Source organism: Ailuropoda melanoleuca, chromosome 13, assembly GCF_002007445.2.
Source record: "Ailuropoda melanoleuca isolate Jingjing chromosome 13, ASM200744v2, whole genome shotgun sequence".
Taxonomy (NCBI): Eukaryota; Metazoa; Chordata; class Mammalia; order Carnivora; family Ursidae; genus Ailuropoda; species Ailuropoda melanoleuca.
In genome coordinates, this window is record NC_048230.1 from 70,054,872 (window position 1) to 70,073,971 (window position 19,100).

General features: G+C 52.5%; 1 protein-coding gene across 1 annotated transcript; it reads right to left on the reverse strand.

Moving 5' to 3' along the window:
* Nucleotides 1–237: 237 nt before the first annotated feature.
* On the reverse strand, nt 238–19,073 carry LOC109489478. The gene is made up of 15 exons (XM_019798636.1): nt 18,965–19,073; nt 17,675–17,891; nt 16,148–16,252; nt 15,002–15,133; nt 14,158–14,242; nt 13,997–14,060; nt 13,461–13,546; nt 12,444–12,626; nt 10,319–10,372; nt 9,179–9,331; nt 7,922–7,989; nt 7,642–7,687; nt 5,444–5,507; nt 2,687–2,766; nt 238–270 (listed from the first exon to the last, which is right to left on the reverse strand). Exons 1-15 carry the CDS (start codon nt 19,071–19,073, stop codon nt 238–240), a joined length of 1,479 nt encoding a protein of 492 aa, XP_019654195.1.
* Between the last annotated feature and the right edge of the window lie 27 nt (nt 19,074–19,100).

The window sequence follows — 19,100 nt, forward strand, 5'->3', positions numbered from 1 at the left end:
CCTCACGGGTCAAGGGAACACAGGAACTATCAGGGAGGAAAAACCCTCCTTTAAACATTTCAGGGTAGCCTCACCACCTCCCAGAGTCCCTCGGCAAACTCAGAACCAGACTCCTCAAGCAAGAATCATCTTTTATTGCAACTGAGATTTCCCATTGTGACTGTAGCCATTCCTGGCCTCTCAAGGATCCGGAACGCGTGTGGCTGAGGGGAGCGACAGGCCCTCGGCAAGAACCGGCTATTCCTCTGGAACAGTCAGTAGCACATAACCCTGTGGATGGAAGCAGGTAGACATGCCCAATCTGTCCTCACTGCCCATAAAGCCAGCTCTCCCTGAGGAGGCTCAAGCCATCTTGAGAGGGGTTGTATGTGTCCTAAGGGTACAACTTCCCCTGTTGGCAAGAAGGCAGAGTCAGGGACAGACTGGACAAGGGATGAAGGGTCTTGGAAATGTTTGTGAAGGAAGGAACAGATCAGTCCTTGGAGCTCTTCCTACAACCTAGCAATCAAAAGTCCTCTAATGTTTCTGATGCATTGGGGTTCATCCTGCTGGTGTCACCCTGAGATAGGTCTCTCATCCAGCTAGAGCCTTCCACATGCCCCCACCCACAATGCCCAAACCATGCCTTTGGAATCCATCTGCTCCTGTACCTGTTTTTCCACCAGAAGGGGAGCTCCTGAAGGTTTCAGACACTGGGTCTAACTCCCAGCATCACTCAGCACAAGGCCAGGCACAGAGCAGCCGGTGATATGTATTAACAGAATGGATTAGTGACAGTGAATGAATGAGGGAGCGATCAGGGCAGCCATGTAAGGATGTGCAGATTGTGCACTGCCCAACTCCAGGTGACGTCGTTTGTGTACTACAGTATGAGTGGTGCATCTTGGAGTTGTGTAATATGTAACTGGCACAACAGTGAGGGGCAGCCTAGGAGTGAATCAGTGGGTGAGCCTATGAGCCCCCCCCACCCTCTCTCCTCTTGCCTCTGTAGGTCTGGTTATGAGAGCTGCTAGAACTGTGTCCTGACTTTGCCATTTTTGGCATTCAGAACTATAGAGAGGCCCTTGCCGTTCCTGGCCCACCTTGCCGGGAGTTGTGGCCTCGTTTCTGGAGCAGCTGCAGCCCCCGTATTACCTGTAGTAGCTCTTCCAGCCCCGACCTAGGGTCATCCTGGGCTGACCCCTCCCTGCCACGGTTACCCCAGGTTGGGTGCGGTCTCGGGGAGGGGTCTGAGGATGGGGTGGGGGAGTAGCACCGGCCGGGAGCTGGGGTTTTATGGGACAAACTACTGCTGCCCTCCTGCCTCCTGCACCATAACTTCTGGTTCTTGAAAGCAGATTTCTAGTGTCTCCCGAACGTCAGGACTGGGAACTAGGCATCCTGAGTCCAGAATTGGGCATGAGCTGAGCGTCCTGAAGCTCAAACTTGATGAGTGGGAGGGTGGGTCAGAGTAGGGCTGGGTGAAATCCGTGGTCCTAGCAGTTCCTTGTGCTTCTGAGGGGAACCCTCACCTCCACCTTATATCTTTATCTCAATGTTATAAACGGGGACAACAGGCTGAGAGGGGGCGGTGGCTTGTCTGACGTTGCACAGCCAGGAGGTTCTGTCTGATTTGCTCTCTGCCCTGCCCCCAGAGCTCCTTCAGCACTGCTGTTTAAGAGTGGGAATCTCGTGGGGCGCCTGGGTGGCTCAGTCGTTAAGTGTCTGCCTTCGGCTCAGGTATGATCCCAGCATTCTGGGATCGAGCCCCGCATCGGGCTCCCTGCTCAGCAGGAAGCCTGCTTCTCCCTCTTCCACTCCCCCTGCTTGTGTTCCCTCTCTTGCTGCCTCTCTCTCTGTCAAATAAATAAAATAAAATCTTAAAAAAAAAAGTGGGAATCTCGTGAAGGTGGGAAACGAAGAAATGAAGGGCAGCTCTGAGCTCTGCCCAGTCCCACCAACCTCACCTGCCTCTTCTCAGATTCTCCTCACTGAGGGATGGGACAAAGGCCAAGGGAGTAGGGTGACGCTAGGGGCAGATTCAGAGCCGGTGCACTCCTTTGGCAGCGCCTCTGTGGTTCCTCTGCTGGTTTTCTTGGCCCCCTGCTCTTTGGCCTCAACTTACCTCCCTGGCATTTAGCCAGCCTAGTACCGGCCCGGGTTCCCACCTTCTGGCAGTTCACAGAAAGCAGGTGCCAGAGGCAACAGCCCTGTTCTGGGCATCAAGACACCTGAGTTTTTGGGGAGTGGGTGGTCCTGGCTAAGGGTAAAGGCTTTGAAGTCAGATAAACCCCAGTTGGAACCCTGGCTCTGCTGCCCTGGGCAAGTGTCTCTACCTCTCTGAGCCTTAGTTCCCTCTCTTGTAAAATGGGAGAAATAATAACATTGACTTGGTGGAGCTCATGATGAAGACCACCTGTGTAAGGCACTGAAGCTTTTGGTGAGCCTGGGGCCTGGCTCCCTGAGGGTGCATGGAGCCCCGTGGAGCCTCAGTTTCCTCGTCTATAAATAGGGCATCACGTCCAGGATGGCTATGAGATGGTGAGACGAGGGAGGTAAAGGGCTTGCCACATGCAGTGCCTCCTTGTCCCAAGCCTCAGCTTCTGCCCCTGCAGGACGGGGACAAGGCACCTGTAGGGTTCCAAGACCCTTCTAGCTCTGACCTCCCATGGGGGGGTGTCAGGAAGCTCTTTTTCTTGGCATTTACCTTGGAGGGCTCCACTTGGGCCTGGTTGAAGGAGATACCCTTGACGTTGGGCAGCGGAAGGTCTTGTTCTCCGAGCAGCTCTGCGAGAGGTGTGGGTAGGGGAGCTCAGTGCCCTGGTGAGTGCAGGGTGGGGCCACGCCAGCTGACCCCTGGCTGTTCCACTGTTCAGAACAGGGAAGGGACTTGGTGTGACCAAGCCCCTTTCTCCTCCCCTTCCTCAGGGGACACTGTCCCTACCAGGCAACCCCACTCCAGAAAACCAGGTCTCTACACAGCTACTCTGCCCATTTATTAAAAACCTATCTTGAGAGAATTTCTTTGTGAATATATTCAGTAACTATGAACACATTCTTATGAAGATATTCTTCTTAGCAGCGTTTCAAAAAATGTTCAGTTTGTTGAAGATGTCTTAGGAATCTATTAATGAATTTCATTCTTCTCATTTAATTGAGGAAAACAGCTGAAACAATGTGTTCCTAGAAATGCTAGAATGTTGGCAGAAACAGAAAATGTCTCAGAAAAAGTTTAGAAACAAGTCAATGTAAACTGAAAAATCAACCTTAAGACCCTAGGAATTTTGTCGTACAATAAGAACATATCCATTAAATATATCAAAGAAAATATTCATGAAAATACTCACTTATCAAATATATGAAAGGTAGTCCTTAGAGTAAGTTTTGGTAAGTTGGTAAATGGTAAACTTGGAGAATTGGTCATTTACTAAATTGAGTTTCAAAGAATCATTTGGCCAGTAGATTTTTGGCAAACTGAGTTTCTGAGATTTGACTTTGAGGGTCTGGCTTGGGCCCCTCCTGCCCCAACCTTTGCGGTGACCAGCCCTTACCTCGCCCTGACTCCCCACCATCACTCTGGGCTCAAGCGAGGGTCTCATACCTCCTTGCTGGGCCAGTGTGTCATTCCGGCCCAGTTAGGTGAGGGGCAGGATGGAGGAAGGGGGACAGGTGCCTCTGGTCTCCCATCTGGCCTCTGATCTGCAGAGGCCTTGTCACCAGCCTCCCAGCTCCCAGCCTCTGGACCCCTCCTCACTGCAGTCCTCCCTCTGTGTTGGGACCAGATGACCCTGACTGCAGCACAGGCTTTTGTGAATCTCTGCCAATTCTCTCACTCTTAGGCTGCTTCTTACAGGCAGTCCTCCTGTGCTATTTCCCCAGTAGCTTTGGCCCTGCTGCTTTTTTCCTTGTTGGGGAGCTATGGACAGGACCCCAGTGTGAATGGCACCCCCTGGCATCGTGCAAGCCTCTGGCCTGGGTGTTCAGACCCTGCAAGACTATCTAGGCTTCTTGAACCAGACCTAGCTCCTGGGTCATCTCTTGACCCTCACCATAGCTTTCTTTGTTCCAGGATCTAAGATACACTTATTGAATGAGCTTCCCTTGGTAGGCAGTGGCCAGGTTAGGTTGCATCCTTGCCCACCTGGACTCTCTGGCTGCCTTGCTGGACCTTTCATTACCATGTTCCGCACTTCCAGTTGGTCCCCCTTCTTGAACACAGATTTACTCACTTTATTCCCAGAACTTTCCCAGGCTAGTGTGGGCCACAGAATGATGCCAAACCTTTCAACCCGACCAGCATTTGAGCTCCTGTCTGTTCCTCTAGTCTCACTCTGCAGTCCTAACAGGAGTCCTCAAGTTGAAGCATAGAGAGATGCCCGTGTAAGGGAAACAAAAAGCTGGAGTTCTGGGCTTAGCTCTGCCAGAGACTTGCTGTGTGACCTTGGGTAAGTCATTTAATTTCATTGAGCCCATCCGAAAGATGAGGCTGAGCCAGGTGACTTCTCAAAGGTGAGTAAGGTCTGAGCTGGTTATCCTACATGTACTTTCTGAGTGTCTCCTGGGTGGGAGGCACTGGACAGGGTGTGGGGGACACAGTGAAAAGCAAAGACAGGGTCCCTGCCCTTGGGCAGCTTACCCTTTTTTTAAGTACAGAGGCACTGACCAAATAATCATGTGAGTAGGTGGGCGATTGCTACACAGACTGCGTCAGGGCCAGGAGAGCGGTGAGTTCTATGGAGCAGAGGAGCCTGACTGGGCTCCACACTCCTGCAGGACTCACTTCCCACACTCCTCCCACTTCCTGGGGTCACCTCCCCAAAATTCTGCCTGCACTCTGTTATCTCAGGGTCTGCTTCTGAGGGAGCCTGAACTAAGGACAGTGCTGTTTTGGAAAAGCTTGATTTTGTTGCTGCTATCTAAACGTAGGCGTGATGTCTCAAAAAAGTTCAGCTTTACAGCGGTTCCCAAAAACACAAAATATCCACCCTATTGGGCACATTAGACTGAGTTGAGAGCTGCCCACCTAAGGCAGGGCACGTTTGCCATCGGCCCCACCTGGGTTGCTTTCTTTGGAAATGTATCCCTGGACCCTGTAAGCATTGGAGTTGTGAGCTGGGGGCTCCACCATCTCTAAGGGCCCTTCCTGTTCTCACTTTCCACGATGCCAGCCCTCACCTCCCCTAAGAAGCCCTTCCTGGCCACTCATCACACTTCTGAGCTCCTGTCAGCACTAGCTGCCTGGGCAAAGAGCAGGAGGGCACCCAGGGGCCCTTCCCACCCTCCTAGCTGCCACACCCCAAATTGCAGTCTCTACCCCGCCTCCATCTGCCTTGCCCTTGGGCAATTCTTAACCAACTCTGGGGGACAAGGCAGAAGCCAGCTGTCCGGGCAGAGCTTTGATCACAGCTGATGCTGCTCTAAACGGCATGGTATGTGGGCATGAGGAGAAACACAGGGGGCTCACCATTGTGATGGGGCAAAAATATCCTGTTCAGAAGCTCTAAGAGAAGGGCCCCCACACGTTTTTCCTGCAACAGATGAAAAAGGAACAGGAAGGTCACTTCGGCTCGGTTGGCAGATTCTGACCATGGGAATGGGCGTCTCCACTGTACAGGTGCCCACAGGAGATCAGGAGTGGTCCTTTTTTAAAAGGCATTTAAAAATGCCATTTTTAAAGGGCATTGGAGCCAGATGACCAGATAGTGAAGGGCCTGGGGAAAGTTGAGGGAGCTGAAAAAGAGTTACCCTCACCCTAGGTCACAGGGACTATCTTCATATCTCTGTGGGATAGCCCAGGGGGAGAGCAAATGGGTTGGGCCAGAGAAAACCCCAGGACCAGAGCTTCACAGGGACTGATTTTGGGTCAGTCCAAGGAGGAGCTCTCTAATACTGAGACCTGTCTGGTAATGGGGCAGGAATTTTCTCGTTGAGATAGCAAGCTTCCTGTTAGCCGGGAGGTTTAAGAGGTTCAAGAGTTTGATCAGGGCTGCCCCAATCCATTTGGACAGATTGGAAAAAGACTCCCTTTCTTTAAGACATTCTTTTCCTGTTTGTTTGGGAGACTGTTATAAACATTCGTATCTGTATTCTATGGTGTGGGTGGCTTGTAGAGTGCACAACCTGTGCAACCATACAAAGTAGCCCTGGTCTGGATGACCACCCTCTGATGATGTCACAGAAAGGATCCCCTGACCTGAGAAGATAATCTTTAGGACCTTTCAAGCCTGTGATGCTATGCAAGTAAGGCCAGAGCAATAGCAGGGCTGATAATTTTGAAGTGTTTCCCAGCACATGTTCTTGTTCAGCCCTTTCATTTTGTTGTTTTTCCATCTTGCAGCCTTGCCTCATTAAGGGCTAGAGCATGAGTTCACAGTCCTGTGGAAGCGGAGGATGGAGGGATGTCCCCAGGGTGGGGAAAAGGGGGAGTTACTTTAAGGGGCTCCCTCAGACAGGCAGAGGCAGTGAAAAGCTTTCAGTGTAGGACAAGAGCCACCCCTGAGGGAAGAGACCATGTGTTCCACCTGTGGACTCATTAACAAGTGGGGCCAGTGCCCAGGGTGGGGAGGGCCCAGACCCATCACACCACAGCAGAAACTCCTCACTGCCACGTGGGATGCAGGCAGCAAAGGTGGCTTGGGATGAGATGCTGGGAAGCCCATGGGTGTGGAGACCCAGAAAAGGGACACACAGCCCTGCTGGGGGTGCAAACAGAATGTTCTCCCAAAGGAGGCTGTTTTTAACCTGTAGAGAAGGAGGTGCTCTTAAAAATCTGGGCATCATCCTGCACACCTCTCTCACTTCTTCCCCACATCCACTGCAGCAGGAAATCCAGTCAGCTCTACGTTCAGAATATGTCCTGCATCCGGCCACTCCCCCCACTGCCACCTGCCACCGTCTCATCCAAGCCTCCTGAGGCCTCTGCATTGTTCTACCAGCCTCCAGTCAAGCCCCCTCCAGTCTGCTCCTTCTATGCTCAGAACCCTCCATCAGCTTTTATCGCACTCAGGAAGAGCCAGGCCCCCCACTAGTAGGCCCTGCTCACTCACTGACCTCCCCTCAATCCCTCTGATCCAGCCACCCTGGCCCCCTTGCTGTTCCCTGAACTATCAGGCACACCCTTGCCTTGGGGCCTTGGGTCCCTTCCTCCGCATGCCCCCACAGCTCTTTCTGTCACCTCCTCCAGTCTTTGCTCACTTACCTTCTCAGTGAGGCCTTCCCCACGTTCCTTTTTAGTATTACCCTCACCCGCAGTCCCGATCCCCCGTGCCCTCTTCTCCTTTTTCGTAGCATTATCGCTGGTTCCATACTATGTAGTTCACCTTACTGTGCTTATTGTTCGTTACCTGACCTCATCTTGCTAGAGTGTGGGTTCCACGAGGGTCCTTTGTTTTGTTCACTGACATATCCCAAGCACCTAAGACAAGGCTGGACACATAGTAGGTGCTTGGTAGGTATTTGGTAAGTGTATGAAAGAGTGAAGTGGACAAGTTCTGGGGGCTACTCTGACCCCACGGGGTATGGGGACGCCAGGGCAAGATGAGATCAGTGACAGAAAGTGAATGAGGCTTTCAACTGCCTACATCAGTGACTCAGGGTCTTTCCCCGGGGCTGCTGACGGGTCCTTCAGGACCATGGAGAGGCCAGAGGTAAGGAGAGACTCACCTGCTTTGCAAGGCCAGCAGGGTAAGGGCCCAGGGTGACTGTGGTGCTACCAGAGAAAAGAGATCACCCTTTCAGGTCACAGCGGCTGCTTGGGGGTGCAGTGCTCAGTGGGCCTCTGTCACAGCACCCCTTCCCTCCTCTCCCCCCTCCCTTGTACACACTGTTCCATGCGCTGACAGCAGGCATGGGAACGCACCCCTGACCACGCTCCCCCAAATTCCCCCATCGCTCTGTCAGTCCTCTTATTTCTTCTGAACGTCCAAAACCAAAACAACGTTACCTGTTTGGAGTGAACTGTAGTTTTAACTCCTGATTTCTCGAGGAAAACACAGCCTTCGAAAGGAGATTCTATGGGAGTTGAAATTAGGTCAGAACAGGAGAGGAGTTTATGTTCCGGCTAGAGAGATTCCCTTCACCCTGATCCCCATGAATGCTTGTGAGAGGGCTAGCCCCTCTCATGTGGTCCTTTCCCCCTGCCCCAACTGCTGGTCGTGTGTGTTCACAGCATCCCTACGTGGGTGTTGCCATGGGAGAGGGCACTGGTGGTGCTGCGTGCCCCCAGAAGCCAGGGCAGGCTGGGGCTGGGTACGAGGCTCAGCCCAGTGGAAGGAAAACATTTGCAGGGAGGCACTTGGCCATAGAATCACTGTTGCTGGAAGCCAGAGGACACCTTGGTTTTGACGGGTTTGTCCATGGGCCTCCATGATTCACATAGTCACCTTATAGACCAGAAATAGAGCTTTTCGCTACCAGAGATGACCGATTCCTTTTTCTTTTTTTAAGTTTTTATTTAAGTAATCTCTACACCCGACATTGGGCTTGAACTCACAACCCTGAGATTAAGAGTCGTATGCTCTTCCAACTGACCCAGCCAGGCCCCCCAGAGATGACCAATTTCTTGACCACAGACTCATGCCAACTCCTGTGGCAGATCCCAAGGTCCTGTGTATACTTTGGATGCTGCTGGGCTCACCCGTGGCCGAGCAACCCTCCGGTCCCCCTTATCTGAGGTGCCTTCCCAATTTTAAGGTCTGTGGAATGGGAAATAGGAATTCCGAGAGGGCTCAGATTAGAGAAGTAGAGACTTTGGGGGAAGCTGTATTTCCTGAGAAATAGAGTAGAGAACATAGACACGCTGAGCCCCTCGTGAACTATTTCTCTTTCTCCTGGCTTTGTGGACAAGGGCCTCCGATGCAGCCATGTCCAGGGAAGACAGAAGATTCTTCAACTATCTGCAAGGCACTGAGCAGAGGGTGTCGGAGGCAAAACCCTGCAGTTGCTGAGGAGGTCCCTGGGGAGCACTGCAAGCTGTGCTCGGGGGAGCAGGTGGTCGAGCATTTTAATGTGCTGACGACAGGTGCGGCTATTGGGGTGTGGACTGATCGAATATTAGCAGGAGACAGCACGCTGAGGTTTGGCGGTGAGGTCTGCCGCTGTCTCAGTCAGCCGGCCCTGGAGGGGCCCCCAAGTGGACGGAGGGGCCCCCAAGTGGACCCAGGCCCCCCCCAAGGAACAAAGAATTTCAAGGCTTACTCACCCAGGAAACTGAGACAGAGGAGGTGTTGCTGGGCCCCAGCAGCACCAGCAAACCCGGCTGGGTGACGGTGGCGGTGTGGCCATCCACGTGGACAGTGGGAGGGTCAGGGGCGCTGATGGTCAGTCTCACACTTGCTCTGGACTGATCAGAAGTCTGAAGGAAGTTAAAGCAGAAAAGGTGCAGACAGGTCGAGAGGATGGAATTCCTTAACTCCCAGTGTGGAGGAACGGGAGCAGGATCGTAGGAGTCGGGGTTTCCGAGTTTGTATTCTAGCTGTGCCGCAACTTGCTGCGAGCCTTGGGAAGATTACTTAAACCTCCCTGAGCTCCTTTAAGGTGAGAGGCCATTCTCCTTTTCTTGGGCATGTGTAGCAAGTAAGAATGTAGATTTTGGAGCCAGAATCCCAGCTCCACCACTTGTAGGCCGTGTGGCCTGAGACAAATTTCTTCATCTCTCTGTTTTCGTACTTGTGAAATAAGGATGATCCTGCCTCCTCCACAAGGTTGTTGTGGGGATTAGACGAATTCAGTCGTGTAGAGCTCTCATGCTATTGTTACTGTTGGTGACTGTGTTTTGTTCATCAGATGCCATATTCTCTCCAAAAGCTTTTGGAGAGAGGACACCGAGCATGGATTTTGGAGTCCGGGACTGGCTTCAAATCCTGGTTCTGCCGCTTACTGAGCAATGTGAGCTTGGGCAACTCCAGTCACCGTGCTGTGCCTCAGTTTGCTGACGTATGAAAATGGGATGAAGTGGTGTCTGGGGGTGTCTGGGGGTTATGTTGGTGCAGGTGGAGGGGCCTGGCACATAGTCACAGCTCACTGTTGCCCCCATGTGCTCATCTGTCCGCCTCGGTTGGTATGCCTTAGCGGGGTCAGGGCCCTGTTCAGTAGTGAGTAATAATGCCAGCCACCTGGCCATGGTCCCCTGGCCGGGCGACGAGCTAAGTGCCTTACCTGGGTCAACTCCTCTAACCCACACGGCACCTGCGAAGTAGCTGCCATGAATTTTGGAGTCCACAGTAGGAAACCCTGACCAAACGGAACATGCGTATGTGGCCCAACCCTGCCCCCATCCCAGACTCTTTCCTGAGATCCTGGCTGTGGTGCTGGAGGGGAAGGAAGCTGGCCACACACCCACCTGGGGCCTGGGCTCCCGCTCTCCCAAGGACAACAGTTGAATGAGCTTGGCAGCCTGGAAAAAGGGCAAAATGTGTGGCTTTTAGAATCCTGTGGATCTGTTCTGAGCAGCTTCGGGGGTAGGGGTGTCAGTGGGGTTCAGTGACGTATAATTGCTTCCAACTGAAGGCACAACCCGCACGTCAGTCATTGTCAGCATGGGAGGAGCCATTCACCCTGATTTCTCACCATGATATATCTGGAAATGTTAACTTTTTGTTGTTTCAGTGATCTCCTCCCCCCAATATTTTACTGTGAAGATTTCCACGTATGCAGCAAAGCTGAAAGAATTTTATAGGAACATTGTATATTCATCACCTAGATTCTTCAATGAACATTTCCTATCCTTGCTTTATCACATTTCTGTCCATCTATCCATACTCCACTGGTTTTTGAAAATCATTAATCACAATAGAAAACAGTAAAAAATGTATAAAGTAAAAAGTATAAGTCTACCCCAACACCTCTTCCCCTTTTCCTTCAAATCCAATTTTAGGGATAACTATTATTGGTATTTTGGAGTACATCCTGCCTGTTTTCTACACACATAGAAACTTGCATGGATGAGCATTCTAACCACATGGTCCTGCACCGTATTTGTTTCTCTCAGTACCAGTATATATAGAACGAGCCCAGTCTGTTTAACAGCTGCATAGTACTCTGCCTTGTATGACCACAACCAGACTCATTTTACCAATTTGTTATTGATGGACACCTAGGTTAACTTTATTTTTCACCCCGTAGCAAGCAAAGGTAGAAAGAGCACCCTTGCCCAAATAGTGTAAGAATTTCTGCAGACGTGGAATTACCGTGTTCACTGATAACTGTCTCAGAGCTGCCACACCTGTGTGGGAAGAAGGGCACAGCATGGGGAGACCTGGCTCTGCTCCTGATCCCACCTGCTGGGGCACCTTGGGCAAGTCACTTTCCCTATCTGGGCCTTCGTTTCCTCATGCAAAAAATGGAGCGATAACATTAGATCTCTGGATACGAATCTTAGGATTTCGTATTTCAGAGTTTATGAGCACCCACTGTGTGCCGTAGACATACTATAGCATCCATAGTCCCTGTCCTCAAGTGGGGGAGACAGTGAGCACGCAGTTAAATAAATAAACCCCAACATACATACACGTGTGTATATGCGTACACATGACTTTGCGTGTATAACTTTTACATACACACAGTGTGATTAGTGTTTTGAAGGGAAAAGGACAGAGAGAAAGAGAGAGAGAGGAAGTGGGGGGAGAGAGAGGGAAGGGTTATTTTGGGTATTTAGATGCGGTGGTCGAGGAGGGACTCTCTGAGGAGATGACACTTGCACTGAGACCAACAGTGGCAGGAAGAGTGTTCTCGGGGAGAGAGGCCAGCATGTACAAAGGCCCCGAAGTGGGGCCCAGCTCAGCCTGTGTGGCTGGAGTGTAGCGGGTAAGGAGACAGAGCAGGAGAGGTCGGCAGGGAGCTGCAGAGAGGACACTGGGCTTTATTCAGTGTGGTGAGGAGCTGCTATGGGCTTTTAGGCAGTGCTGGTTTCTCCCTCATTCAATCCCCTTATCGACCCTGGGCACTTGCTCTTCTTGCAGACTTCTGGGCGTGTGCCTCCTTGTCCCCATTCAGGCCGCCTCCTCAGAGACGTCTTCACTGACTGCGGTACCCAGGGCAGCCCTGTCATCCCCACTAGTCACTTGCTGACCCTTTGCTCTTATTATAGATAAATTATTTTATTTATCTGCCTGTTTCCTTGTTCAGTTTCTGTTCTCCCCCTTGACTTTGAGCTCTGCAAGGACAGGGACCCTGGATGCACAGGGTCTGGCACATAGTAGGCTTTCAATAAATATTTGTGGCATGAATGAATGGATAAGTGTTATGAAGAGAGAAACAATAAATGCACCTGGATGTTCGAGGAAGTCTTCCTAGAGGAGGGGACTTCTATGCTGGGTTCTGAAGGCTGAATAGGAGTTCTCTCAGGAGGTCAAGAGAGAAGTGACTTACCTAGGTCCACCCAGAAAAGCACTGCCAGCTGGGCCTTGGTTTCTTCATGTGAAAAGTAGAGCAATAAAGTTATGTACTGCCCTTTCTTGAGCACTCACTTTGGAGTCCTGGGGGTCCACATGGATCACCTTGCTGGTATAGAGGCAGGACAGGATGTCATTATAGGTTTCTAGCCCAAAAGCCAGGTCCGCCATGCTGCCTTGGGCTAATTTCGGAAGGGGTTGAGGGGTCAGGCGGGCAGGCCTTCGGGGTCTCTGGCCAGGGCCGCAGGGTGTCACAAGCTTCAGAAAAACGAAGAAGGAGAAATTCAGGGGGAGCAGTTTCTCTGCCCAACAAGTGGTTACAGCTGTAACCAGTATCAAGGGCTCACTATGCGCTAGGCAGTGCTGAACGCATGTGCGCAATCTCATTGCAACCTTATAAGGGTGCACCATAACTGTCCCCATCAGACAGATGAGGAAATGGAAGCCCAGAGGGGTAAAGTGACTCACTCGAGGTCCTACATGGTAAGAGGTGGAGCCGGGTTTTGAACCACAAGCCCCCTCTCCTTGCTTCTCCCTCATCCGACCCCATTCCCTTCTCTGTGCCTTTGTTAACAGTGCCTCCTTCCTATCCTCTCACACCTATCCTTCCTGTCCACCTGACCCATCTCTGACCATTCCATGGGGACGAGGAAGGACCAGTGAACGGGAGCTGGGCAGCCAGCCCCCTCCCTTCTCTGGGCCTCGGTTTCCCCATCTGAGGGGTCCCTTCCAGCTGGGCGTTACACAAGATCCTGCACCCCTGAACTGCCCCACCTGCCCTCTTGTCGGAGCCTGATTCCCGCTCACAGGGCACGCAGCCCTGTGGCCACTCCTGCTCTCCCGGGTGGAGGCGGGACTCTGCTCAGCACCAGCTCCTGAGGGCAGGGGCCTGCCAGCTCTCCCCTCCCTTCTCCCTCCTTCTCTCTCTTCTCCTCTTTTGGCCTACCACCTCCTTTTACCTGCTCCTTCTCCCCCTCCTTCTCCTCTTTATGCCTCCTATCCAGAGAAGCCCCACCTCACTTTCCTCTTTGCCCATCCTCCCGCAGGCCAGTGGAAGGAGGGTCTGCCCTGGCGGGGAGGGGGCTTGTGTACCTGGACGTTCATCAGGATGGCCTCGTCTGTGAACTCCGTGGTGGTGACATAGTACTGGAAGTCTTCCGGGCCCAAGATGGCTGGGGCTGCAACGAAACCAGGACTCAGCTTCCCCTGGGGGTGGGTGGAAGGAGGTGGAGAGGCAGGGAAGCAGGCAGAAATTTGTTCTCTGTCTCTGCTTAGCTTGAAGTTCCTCGTGGGCTAGGTCTGTGCTTCTTGTGACAATGAACATTTATTGAGCAATAGCTTTGTGCCAGGTTATAGGTCTTATTGCAGCAGTGCAGTCCACTCTGTAGGTCTAGGATTAGCTCCATTTTACAGATTGGGAAACTGAGGCTCCAGGGGAAAATGACTTGCCAAAGTCATAAGGCATAGTGCCCTTTCTTGCCAGCGCTAGAAAGGAGGCTCCCTGTGGGTAGACTTGTTTTGTTTGTTATGCTTGGTTTCCTGTCCTATTCTCAGAGCCTCAAGCATTGTTCTTGGCACACAGTAGGGGAATGGAAAATAAGCCGCATCTTTGGCCAGGAGCTACGTACGCAGAGTGACGTGTAGCAGGCCTTCCAGCAGTGAGTTGAGTAGGGTCGTGGCCAGGGGGCACACCTGCAGGGAAGGCACGACGGGGTCCTTGTCAGGTCGAGGGGCTCTCCCTCGGGGTCACACCCCTCTCCCAGGAGGCAGAGGAGGATAAAAAACATACTATCTTCTGCAGGAGGAAGGGCAGTGCCTCATCCAGGACGCTTGTCACCAACGCCAGAGCTGTGTTCGCAAGGAGGGGTTCCATCCTAGTGGTGGGGGAGGGCAGGTGGGGTCTGAGACACCATGGAAGGGGAAACTGAGGCCAGAGGCAGGAGTCCAGGGCAGGGCTGGAGGGATTGTGTAATATGGAAACTTTAGAGTGACGGCTTCCTTCCTGGTGTCTCTCTTCTCCTCCCCTATCCCTACCCTTTCCTTTTCTGTTTTGTCTCCTTCATGCCTTCTTGCTCTCTCTCTCCATGAGTTCCTCCTCCTCTATTTCTTCCTGATCATCCCTCTCTGCCTCCATCTCTTTATTTCCTCTCTGATAAAGGTCTCTGGGATTTTCAAGGAGGGAGAGTCATGGAAGGCTTCCTGGAGGAGGTGGTTTTTGTGCTAAGGTTATCTCAGCACGTGGGTTAGCTCATCTTTTCCCCACATCTACCCCATGCTGGCTGGGTTCGGTGGGCAATTCCATTTCACTGGTGAGGAAACAGGCTCTACAAGTCAAATAGCTTGTTCAGGGCCCCTGAGTTAGGAGGCAGCCAAGCTGAGATTTGACCTGGGTGGATGCCCACTCTCATCGATGACATTCAGTGTGGAGAGAGGAGATGCTGATGGATGGTGTATGCAGCTTGCAGCCCCAGAGATGCCCCTGTCCCTGATGCCCTTGGTCACTCAGAGAACGAGGCTGGGGAGAGATAGCCCCCGCGGTGAGTCTCAGTGAAGGGCCGGGCAGCGGGAGCAGTGCAGGAATTCCTGGCACCCACTCCTGCCCAGTGGGACCACAGGTGTGGGTAGGTACTCACTGCTCCAGGACCTCGATGCTTAGGTATCCTGGTGGGGTGTGACACTCCTCGAAGACCACTTTGGTCTTGTTCCCCGTCCGTTCCAGCCGTCCCCCAATGCGAATGTTCTTGATGACTCTGAGCTGCAGTATCCTGTAAGGGCAGCGTGTCTAGGCAGGCTCCAAGCCACAGCCCGAGGCGGAGGCCAGAAGTCATAGGCTGGTGGCCTGCAGCTGCCTGCAGGGCTCAAATGAAAAACTAGGAGAGGTCGTTAAAGATACGGATCTCATACTTCGGAAAACCTGAGAGATCTGCCAACACCAGCAGCGTCCTTGTAGTGGGGCAGTCACCTGGGGCTGATGGTGACCTTGAGGTGGGCCACAGGTGCTCCAGGTGCTCCGGTCCCCACCAGGCCCAGGGCCAAGTTGTGTTTTTACTGCTCATCACTACAAGGGTGATGAGAAGAAAGAAATATTTCTCTGTGTCCATCGCTCTACCAAAGACATATTTCTTTATGCTCCCCTGTCTCTTCAAAAGGCAAGCTGGACCAAGAAGGCCACATTTTACAAGAAAACCAGGGGTGGCCCTGTTCCTAAAGGGCGTTTACGGAGATTTGTATCATGTGCAACGCCACCCGTAGCTGTCCCTCTGTTGCCTGCTGTGGTCCGAGCTCCCGGGTCGGCAGTGAACGCTCACAACAGCCACGTGCGGGAGCGGACAGGATCATCCCTGCTTGGTAGAGGAGGACACAGGCCCAGCGAGCAGAAGCCCTAGTTCAGGTTGCCTGGCTGGTGAGCGGGAGCGGAGTCCCGTTCTGCTGCGCTCTGAGGTGAGCTTGCACCAGCCCTCCTCAGGCCATCCCGTTACCGTGTCCGCCTGTCATTCAGGTGGGACACATGTTCCCTGACATGGGGTCGGAGGGTTTCATCCAGTCTCTGCCACTGAATCACCGTGTGATCCTGGCTGGGATCACTCCGTGCCTGGGTTTCTCCATCAGTAAAAATGACTTTGAAACATGCCCGAGTGGCAAGGATTATTAGGACCCTTCTCGTGATGTAGGCAGGAGGCCTTTGCTAGCCCTGCAGGGCTGCCTCTTGAGTCATAGCAGTGGGGGGTGGTCCTGCCTGGCACCGAGGGGCGGGGGGACGAAGTACCCAGTGTACTCACTCCTGCAGTGAGAGGTACAGTTTGCTTCGCAGCGTGACCTGGAGCAGGCTGTCGCTCAGGGTGTGCAAGGTCACCTCAGGTCCTTTGACATCTTCTATGACCAACCTGCCAGAGAGGTTCGGGCGGTGTTGGTGTGGCTGGGTAAGGCCGCTGTGGTTCTGTAGCGTGTGTGTATCCGGGTCGGCTGGAAGAAGGGCAGACCCCGGGAAGAGTAGGAGCAGCTTTGAGACAACCCCGTCCCTGATCCCCAGCCCAGATGAAGAACGATGGGGCTGTGGTTCCAGCCTCCAAGCCTTCAAACCCGGCTGAGTCCCTTCCCTTCTTCGGGCCTCAGCATCACCCTCTGCAAAATGGGGGGAATATAGTAGAGGGCCTATGTACCTTGAGCCTGCCTAAATTCAAGTGTAAGCATTCTGCAAAAGGGAAGCAAGCAGGCAAGAGTCAGAGAAAGCAAGATGGCTGGTGATCCCACCGCCATCCGCTGAGGGGCCATCTGCCCCGTTGAACGTTCCAGAGGGAGGACATGAGCCTTCTACTCCCCTCAGTGATGTCAGTTCCCAGCATCTCCCTGAGCTGAGAGGAGCCCAGAGTATGTTTTGAACATGAGATACAAATTGGTGACTCAGCTGGTGCCCACTGGAATGGGCAGCAAACCATCCCGAGCTAGGAGACAGGCGTGGAAGCAGCAGTGCCCACACCTTGCTCTTGGACTTCGGCCCCCAGGACTGTGACACAGTGAGCTCCTGTTGTGTAAGCCACCGTTTGTGGTACTTTGTTATGGCCGTCCTGACAAACTATACCATCAGAAAACCTAGATTTTGATTGAAACCCTCTTGATTTTAAATATTGGCAGTTCCGGGGGCGCCTGGGTGGCGCAGTCGTTAAGCGTCTGCCTTCGGCTCAGGGCGTGATCCCAGCGTTATGGGATCGAGTCCCACATCAGGCTCCTCCGCTAGGAGCCTGCTTCTTCCTCTCCCACTCCCCCTGCTTGTGTTCCCTCTTCGCTGGCTGTCTCTGTCAAATAAATAAATAAAATCTTAAAAAAATAAATATTGGCAGTTCCTTAAAATGTTTAAAAATTTTTTTCTTTTGTAATTAGTGTTTTTCTGTTAAAAAATTTTTTTTTATTATGTTATGTTGTCACCATACAGTACGTTAGTTTTTGATGTGGTGTTCCATGATTCATTGTTCGCGTATAACACCCAGTGCTCCAGGCAGTATTTAAATAACACCGTGCAAGTTTGCAATACCCAGGTGTACACTGAATGTACAGGTCTGGAGGGCCGCCAGGCTGAGATCCTTGCTTTAGACTCTGCTTTGCTCCTTGGATGATTTTAAGGGGCTTGGAGAGATTTAGAACACTAGAGGTGCACTTGCTGAGTGCTTTCCAGGCTGTAGGGAACCTCCAAGGACACCCGGGCCTCCCACCCGCCCAGGGTTCCACTTGACATGTGAGAACACTGTGGCTCAGGGAAAGGGCCGAGCCTGAAGGGGAAGAAAGGCCAGAGCCAGCCTCTGCAGACTCACCCGCCTGCCTGGAGCAGCTCCCCCAGCAGCGGGAGCCTCTTCTCTGAGAGCAGGTCCCCGACCAGGGACAGATCAAGCCCACTGCTCTTCCTGGAGAGGCCTCCTCTTACGAAGGGCAGGTGGTCCAGGATGGTGGCACCTTCACTTGTGGGCCCCGTCACAGGAATCCTGGCCATGCGGTCCAGGACGTGGTGCTCCAAGAATAGGTCTGAAATGTCTGAGGACACAAGCCTCTCCTCAAGGTGGGGCTCACCCTTCATTCAGTCATTCTACAAATGCCCACTGGCACCTGCTCAGAGTCCGTGATTTAGATGGTCATTTAGTGGCAAGTACGTATCAAGTGCACACTGTCTTTTGGGCTCAGAGAACAGGAACAGTGACCAATCTGCCCCTGAGAAATGTACATTCGAGTGGGAGAGACAGACAACCCAGCATCCGGATAAGCAAACAAGGCAATTTTTGAAAGTAAGTGCTGCAAAGAAAATAAAATGGAGTCGAGTAGGAACATGACTGGGGTGAAGGTCTACTTTAGATAGGGTGGTCAGGGAAAGCCTCTTTGAGGAGGAGGCATTTGAGCTGACCTGAGTAAAGTGGAGGAATCCATTATTGCAAGATCTGAGAGGAAAGCAATGTAGGCTGGGGGAACAGCATGTGCAAAGGCCCTGAGGTGGTAACGAGTCTGGTGAATTTATGAAACTGAAAGATCAGTGAGGTTAGACTGCAGTGAATGGGGTAGGAGGTGGGTGGGCAACAGGGAGCTCATGGTCAAGAGGGAGAGAGACGGACAGACAGATAGTATAACCACAACACATCAGGCTAATGCCATAGATGAGACTTCACCAAAGAGCTGTGGTAGCTAAGAGGAAGGAGACTCCTGCTTGTGGAAACTGGGAGGGACTGTTAGAGTTTTGCCTTAAAGGATGAGTTAGAATTCACTACATTAGGAAGGAGGAAAAGAGAATTGTAGGTGGAAGAAAAAGCACAGGAAGAGAAGGAGGCTGGAAAGTCTGTGGGAGTGGTCAGGGCAGGCGGCAGTGGAAGAGGCTAGGGATGCAGGGCCTTGAATGCCAAGATGAGGAGCTTGGAGCTTCTCTTGAGGGTACTAGGGAGCCACAGCAAGTGTTAGAGCAGGGGAAGGATGAGGTCAGGTCTGGGTGAAGGAAGGCAAATTCTGCTGCTAGTGACGGGGAGGCCAGAAGAGGAGAAGCCTTGGGGAGGGCGGATGGTACGGACTCCCACCCTGCCTTTCCCTGAGATCTTGCCTCCTGAAGCCCATCCCTTAAATGTTACCTGTTTCCAGCTGATTCTTGCTGATTCGTAGGAAGAGCAGGTGCTGGGCCTTCCCTTGAGCCTCGGGCAGCAGCCCCCACCATAGCAGTGACCCCCAGAATAGCAACATCCTCCCAGTCAAGACCTTTGGACAAAG